Source organism: Sinocyclocheilus rhinocerous, unplaced genomic scaffold (genome assembly GCF_001515625.1).
Source record: "Sinocyclocheilus rhinocerous isolate Xijiao unplaced genomic scaffold, SAMN03320098_v1.1 scaffold605, whole genome shotgun sequence".
Taxonomy (NCBI): domain Eukaryota; kingdom Metazoa; phylum Chordata; class Actinopteri; order Cypriniformes; family Cyprinidae; genus Sinocyclocheilus; species Sinocyclocheilus rhinocerous.
The window spans coordinates 2005539-2013574 of NW_015661612.1; the positions used below are offsets into that span (position 1 = coordinate 2005539).

Genomic DNA, 8036 nt, shown 5'->3' on the forward strand with positions numbered 1-8036 from the left:
CTACCTCCGTTGGAAGATCCGGTCTTACTAACCTCTAGTAGTAAAGTAGTAAAAATATGTTTAAAGCACAAAATATGTTTGAAACAGTAGAGGTTTTTGTGGCAATTTATTTTCTATATTAACCACAGTTGAGTTTATTATTATTATCGTACATGTATTTTTCTATGGAAGGTTTTTTTGTTTGTTTTTTTTTTGTAGGGTGTGGCAGTACCCATAATCAAAGCCATGACTGCTGTTGGTCAACTCAAGCCAAAGTTTCCCTTTCTCAGTGTGAAAATATCTGCTATATTGTACTTGGTGGCCTTGAATGTCTTATTTTAGCTTTTAGAATAGCTGGAAATGAGAATGGTATGGAAACTAGCCTGCATAATATCTTTTCATAGTTTGTAAAAGAAATGCATTTATTCAATGTAGGATATTTTCAAATAAAGTCAAAGTAAACACTTGAAATCACTTTCTACCCTTCCACCTCCACAGCATTCAACAGCAGGAACCCAGACTATATTCGTCAGAAGTACAAAAAGAAACTTCAAAAGTTTGAGGAAAGCTGTGAGTTCATCTCATAGTAGCACCATGAAGACTTACAGATCCCCTCACAACCTGCCCCCTGATTTTGCACAGAAGCTGGACAGGTTTCTGGCCCGGGAGAAGTCCACCAAAACAGCCTCTGGTCTGATACAGCTTGGGGGAAGTTAGAACATAACTTCAAATAATAAAAACCTTAAGTCAGATTCAGCACTTCACAATATTTGATCAGTGTTGGTTGATGTTACATTAGTAAACTTCACAATAAAAATTCACAGTATACATTTTGAGAGGACTTTGTAAATGTGTTCTGTTCAGTGGACAATTAAAGATATGAATAAATAAGTTTTGTTATGTGATTTTTTGTGTTCTTGTAACGTTTGATGTTTTTTAATTAAGAACTTTAAGAAATGAATAAACGATGGATAGAAAGAAAAATGACAGACATACACATATATACAACCCCATTCACCTCGGTTACCATGACAACGTGACGCTTTACGCAACATGACATCCACTGTACATTTAGAGATCGACGGACTGTTAAACATAATTTTCAAATAGCCAAAAGCATTGCGGAGGTAAAGTTCTTAGAGGCTGAACAGTTGTATTTAGAATTTGAACATGGCTCACTGTGCTAAAAGAAGCTGAATAAACACTTGTTCACAAAAGCTATAACGTCTGCACTTAACGTTATAGGGATTGAAAACTAAATTCCCGGAGTCATTTGATGATCCAACGATTCGCCCGCTGCAGGAATGTGATTGGCATGATTATTTATCTAACAAAAAGAAGGTAAGGCACTTGTTAATTATATACTGCTCACTTGTTTTCAATATGTCTGCGTTTTAGTAATAAATCTAACACGTAGGCCTATGTTAACTTGTCAAGGAGCTGAAAGGGGAGGTTTGGCAGTACAGCGGCTGTCTAATGTCCTTCGCAAACGGTCAGTTGCTCGGTGATGAGAGGAAACTGTCCAGCTGGGCAGAGAAAGAGTGGAAGTTTTCTTTCCATCCTTTATAAAGCCCTGGCTGAGGAGTACACCAGCAACCTGCGAAGCACAGGGGTAAATAAACACAACAAACGAAAGAGCGAAACATAACTGTTAATCCAGTGAATGAATAAACGTACTTCATATTTATGCGACTACAACTATCTACTGTATGTTTTTTATTTTTTTATTTTATGTATATACTTTTTTTTAATAAATATTTTTGTTGTAATGTTTGGTTTACCAATCAGCAGAAATGGGCGTTTCATTCCCGCCCACATGTAGAGATCCGATATTCAAGCTGTTTACTAGGCTAATTTTCTATCCCTGAATGTAAATACAAAAAATTAAGCCGAATTCTTGATTTTTCATTTTGTTTGAACAAATGAAAAACATAAAAATGTGCCTTTTTATTTTCCTTTTTTTATATTTCAATATTAAATTAAAAACGATTGATTCATCACATAGACGTCAATCTTCTTTAGGCTATTCATTTCTTTTATGTGAGAATAAAGAATCAAAAAATTCTGCTAGCAGAATTTGGAAGAATATAAATTAAATTAAAGAACTTAGCACAAAAATCTGCAATTATCTTAAAGTCATCAGTTATTTTCCTATCAATACATAGTTGCTGAATGGAATTTTTAACTTGCTGCCCTAGGCAGAATTCTGCTCACCCTCCTCTAGCCAATTCCGACGAGATCTGATAAAGGCATGGATTTACAGTACTACGCGTATTTTAACTTCAACCCTGATACTACAGTATGTTGTCATCAGTAATCGATAACTGAAGAACGGCACAAAGCAGTAGATTAGCTAATGCTAAGGATTAGACATAACACAAGGAATAAATGTATTAATTTGTAAAAAAAAAAAATGTAAATATGTAACTTCACACAGGTCTGTACATATTTGTTAACATGTGCACTGGAACTGTTTGTAAGTGTGTATTGCTACTATAGAGTGCTTAAATTTCAAAGTACAGCTGTGCAATAAAGGTGTTCTATTCTATAAATTCAGTATAATGAAAGTGTGTAATATATTTAACTGATACAGTAATTGTCAGGTAACATACAGTTACAATTACAGTATGTCAACCATTGCCTTTTTAATTACATTGTTACGTTTAAACTTGTTATATTGCAAAGCAAAATATATTTTAAATGCAGTAATGCACATGCATCTTCAAGAAACGTCTAAAAACACATCTCTTCCATCTTTATTTGACCCTCAAACTCTAGCACTCTCTTTTCTAATTCTATTTTTATATATTTTTATTTTTTTTATTTAAAAAACAAACAAACACTTGACCCTCTATCACTTGCACTCTCTATTCGTTTTCTAACTGCTTGTTTTTCTAAAAAACAAAAAAAAACTCCAACAAAAGCTCTGTATTCTTTTTCTATTCTATCTACTTGTTTTCTTTGTGTGTGTGTGTGTGTGTGTGTATATATATATATATATATACACACACACACACACACACACATACAAAGAAAACCAGTAGATAGAATAGAAAAAGAATATATATAATATATTCCCATATACAGTGGGTACGGAAAGTATTCAGACCCCCTTAACTTTTTCACTCTTTGTTATATTGCAGCCATTTGCTAAAACAGGAAAGAACATTGTGCTTTGCGAGTTACCCATCGCGTGTTGGTAGTGGCGTGTGCCACAGTTTGCTTTGCCGATTGCGAAACGTGATTGGTAAACAGTTTGCCAGAATATACCCTGACTGATCTCCCTCCTGAGGAGCTGATAATCTGAATCAGGGCCCGTATTCACAAAACATTTTATCTTACTACTAAGAGTTAAGGCATCAGGTCTGACTCTAAACTTTAAAAAATGTGAATTAAAGGAGATCCATAATTGTAACTTAGATGATATAGAGGGCATTCCAGTGAAAAAAGTATTTAGGGGTTATGATTACTAAAAATGTTGTTAATAGAGAACACTCAAATTTTAACTCTAAAATAGAAAGTATGAAAAAAATCCTTAAATCACTGGTTATCTCGAGACCTATCTATATTGGGTAGAATTCTCTTGACTAAAACTGAGGGAATATCCAAACTTATTTATTTATCTCAAGCTTTGTATACTGCCCCAAGAGTAGTTAAATCGGTGAATTCAATTTTATTTAAATTTATATGGAAAAATAAAACACATTATTTACGTAAATTCCATTTGGTGAAAGAGTATGAACATGGAGGTTTAAGAGCCATTGATTTTGAATCTCTTCTTGGTACATGCAGAATAAAATGGTTGAAAGAGTGTTTAACAAAGACACACTCAATATGGTACCATATTCCTAACCACATTTTTAAAAATATTGGCGGCCTTGAATTTGTGTTGAGATGTGATCTCGACCCTTGCAAAATTCCTCCGAAGGTATCTAATTTTCATAAACAAGTACTGCTTTTTTGGAAAATGATATTTACCCACAACTTTTCCCCTCACAACTCCACTCTTTGGAACAATAGGGCTGTAATTATTAATAGGAAATCTCTGTTTAAAAGTGATTGGTATAGCCAAGGCATTATTTTTATTCATGATTTATTAGATGATAATGGCTTTTTCTTATCTTATAATGATTTCATTAATAAATACAGAGTTAGAATTACAATAAAAGGTTATAATAAGGTATGCAATGCTATACCCACTGGATTGTTAAGAATAATCCAAAGCAGTTTTTCTGATCTTTTATCTAGACCTGTAGTTTCTCTTCCCTCTTTGAAAATATGTAATGTTGACCTTTTAGACAGTAAGTGTAATAACAAACTTATTTACAAAGAACTTTTCTGGGAGATGTTGAAATCTCAGTAAAGGACGAAGCTTTTACCCTTTATATGGCATACCCAGTTGCTCCAAAGGTCAAGGAGACTCATTACAAAATTATGTTTAGGATTTACCCAGTTAGTGACTTTATACAATAACGATTTCATTTCGAGGTGGATCCTTGTAGTTTCTGTTCTTCATTTGCTGAAACACTTGATCACCTTTTCTTTTACTGTGAGGCTTCTTCTAAAAGTCAACCATCCTTCAATATATTTTTATGTGAGTTTGCTAAAATGTTTCAGAGTTTCAAATGCTTCAAAAAACATAATAGAAAATCTGAAAAGTCATGCTTCTCTTTGTCATATTATTTATTACTTTAGTATCTTTTGTCTTTATAATGTCTACATCGACTACATCTTTGTTTTCATCCTTGCTGCTGGTGCTTTTTTTATTTTTATTTTATTTATTTTTTTAAATGTAAACTCTGTGTTTGTCTCAATGGAAGTGTCTTACATTGTTGGTTGTTCCCTGTCTTGTTCTGTACATTAAGCAATAAAAAAAAAAGAAAAAAAAAAGTGGTCTTTTTAGAGCCGCGAAATCCATTTAATTTAACTGTAGGGGGCACCCAAAGCGCAAAAATACACAATAATACAGCCGCTTTAAGTATTGTTTGTCCTTACAAAAAGTAACTCTGACTGCTGATTTATAATCTATAAATCAGTAATGTTGTTGCAACGTTCCCTTTGTTAAGCCGATTGTTTTTCTACGTTGTAATGGGTTTTCTTAGCGGTAGCTTCAGCTATGTTCAAGTAAGACAATAAAATAATTTTAAGTCAAAATAATATTTCATATCCATGAATTTATTTATTTTTTAAGTGGGCAGATCAACCACACAATCATGTATGGGATGATATTAGACTCTAAATGATTAATAGATGCGCGCACAAGGGGGACGTGAAATGCTGTAAACTGCGAAAATGAAGTCTCAAAATCCAAATGAACTGAACAAGATCGACTCGAACTAGACGTCAATTAATGCACGCGTGTCACTTGATCCACATAGGCATGGATTCCTTTTTGCTTGAGCAATTTATTAATGCAGAACAGAACATTTTTATTCACAAACATGTCTGTATTTGTTCAAATTGCTGCACACTCATTTAATCCCGAATTCCACAGACTCAAATTGAAAGGTATTTGTTTGTGGTTAGTAAGATACATGTATAAAATGTATGCAGTATATGGATAATTGTGCGCGCATCTGCGATTTGTACAAATACAGACATGTGTGCGTATAAAAATGTTCTGTTCTGCATTAATATATCATAAATTAGGAATAACTGACAACGTGCCATTGAATTACAGAAAAAAAACCAAGGTACCGTCACAAAGTTATGTAGCCTATTTCGCTCAACCGCCGTGTTCATGAAATACAATGGTCCATTGCATACTATTAAAATGATACTGTTAAAAACGTTTTATACGCTTCTAAAACAGTTTATTATTTATTGTAAATTTTAAAGTATTAACATTACTGTATATTACGTTTTAATTATTTATTTGTAGCACATTCTTTTACTAAAATAAATATCTAAATTAACACTGGTAATATTGTAATTGTGTAACTGTCTGGACATTTAACTTTACTGCCCTATTCATTTTTTTTCCCCTTCTTTCGCTAATCTGTTATATATGGGGTAGTCATGTTTTATTTAATAATCTGAACTATGTGCGTGTTTTTTGTTGTTTCTTTTGGGCGATGCCTTGTTATTTTTGTATTACAGTGAAAATTCGATAAAAATTATTATAAAAAAATAAATAAATAATTTACACTGGTCCAGTAATGCATCCTTTTTGCATTGGCTTTAATGGCCCTTGCTAAAGATTGAGTGTATCTGAGTAAAGCAAAAGCATTCACACACAGCTGAGGTGAAGGTGTCACCTCGAGCGTGTGTTCAATGAGGACGGACAGCCGAGCAGATCTGACCAAGATGACCACGCCGTTTTCTCCTCCGCTGTACATGCAGCGATACCAGTTTGTTATCGATTACGTGAAAACCTACAGATCTAAAAAGGTAAATAAACGCATGTATAGAATTTTAAAGTGAAGTCGCGATGGCCTTTGACGCTACGCTTGAACTAGCGTGCTAACCTTCCTACCTGGGATTTGATCTTTCCGCAGGTCATCGATGTCGGTTGCGCTGAATGTCGCTTACTGAAAAAGCTGAAGTTTCATCGCAACGGTATACAGTTACTAGTGGGAGTTGATATCAACAGTGTCGTCCTCTTGAAGAGAATGTAAGTTTGGGATCTTGCCTGCAAACCTCCCATTGTTGTTGTGTAGTATTAGATGGCATTAAAATGACACAGCTAGGCCAATGGTTTATGCTGCATAAGTGCATAAGTGGAATTAAGGGGGCCTCCAAGTACTTTTGGCCATATGCAAATCAAACTTCTTGTGTTCATCTGTCTTGTGTGATTTGCGCTAGGCCAACGGTTTATGCTGCATAAGTGGAATTAAGGGGGCCTCCAAGTACTTTTGGCCATATGCAAATCAAACTTCTTGTGTTCATCTGTCTTGTGTGATTTATTTTTATTTTTTTTTGCCAGGCATACATTGGCTCCACTTGTAAGTGATTATCTACAGCCAAGTGATGGACCTTTGACCATTGAGTTGTACCAAGGGTCTGTCACAGAGAGGGAGCCCTGCACCAGAGGATTTGATCTTGTTACATGTGTTGAGTTGTAAGTGTGCCACATCTTTGGTTTTTCAGGCAAATAAACTAAAAGTTACTTTAAGATTATATGTTTCACTTGAGCTTTGTCAACGTAAACATCTCTAACCCCTTTAAGAATCGAACACCTGGAGCTTGTGAAGGTGGAGAGCTTTTCAGAGGTGGTGTTTGGGTACATGGCACCAGGTGCCGTGATTGTCAGCACACCTAACGCAGAGTTCAACCCGCTGCTGCCGGGCCTTAGAGGCTTCAGAAACTACGATCATAAGTTTGAATGGACCAGAGCAGAGTTTCAGACTTGGTAAGCAAATGTTCAACGTCTAGTACAAACACATTCCAGTGTTGATTTAGGATCAGATTTAAGGGATCTACACAGATGTGTCCATGTTAAAAATTATTAACAGTTTTTCTGGCTAAAAGATGTTCCATCTCTCTCTCCCTCACAGGGCTCACAGGGTCTGTAGAGAATATGATTACTCTGTGCAGTTCACTGGAGTTGGAGAAGCTGTTGGCCACTGGAGAGATGTGGGATTCTGCACCTAGATCGGTGTGTTCCAGAGGAATTTTGATGGGATAAATCAGTCCATGAGTAATGCTGAAAGCTTGGAACCTTCTGTGTATAAACTGGTGAGAAACTGTTTTTCTTAAGAGGTGTTGCACTTGTAACTGCATATTTGTTTAAAAGAGTCATATTGTACTTTCAAAAAAAATAAATCGGCATAAAGTCGGCATGAATTGATCCATGCAATTTTTTATTAAAATATCAACTTGATCCTCCGATGGAATGACCGATTTCCATTCTGGTGACCAATCATTTAGTCAGTTCATTTTTTTCTTCTTCCATAATCTGTTTCATTACATTGCGCCTGTAACATGCAATCTTTGGGAGAATATGCAGAGCTGTAGGTGCTACACACAGCCATGAACAGCACAAGCTTTGATAAAAAAAAAAAAAAAAGAAGATGATTAATTTGAAATGACTCTTGAAGTCACAATGAAGAGGAAGT

The 8036-nt window shown here is 34.9% G+C and overlaps 1 protein-coding gene across 1 annotated transcript in view; it reads left to right on the forward strand.

Moving 5' to 3' along the window:
• The first annotated feature begins 6134 nt into the window (after positions 1-6134).
• LOC107726462 (small RNA 2'-O-methyltransferase-like) overlaps positions 6135-8036 on the forward strand; it is a 5460-nt gene continuing 3558 nt past the window's right edge. The window contains exons 1-5 of the mRNA XM_016536051.1: positions 6135-6369; positions 6477-6592; positions 6905-7039; positions 7148-7330; positions 7476-7656. Coding sequence (XP_016391537.1) covers positions 6253-6369; positions 6477-6592; positions 6905-7039; positions 7148-7330; positions 7476-7572 — 648 coding nt within the window. The 5' untranslated portion in view covers positions 6135-6252 and the 3' untranslated portion in view covers positions 7573-7656. The remainder of the gene's footprint in view (positions 6370-6476; positions 6593-6904; positions 7040-7147; positions 7331-7475; positions 7657-8036) is intronic.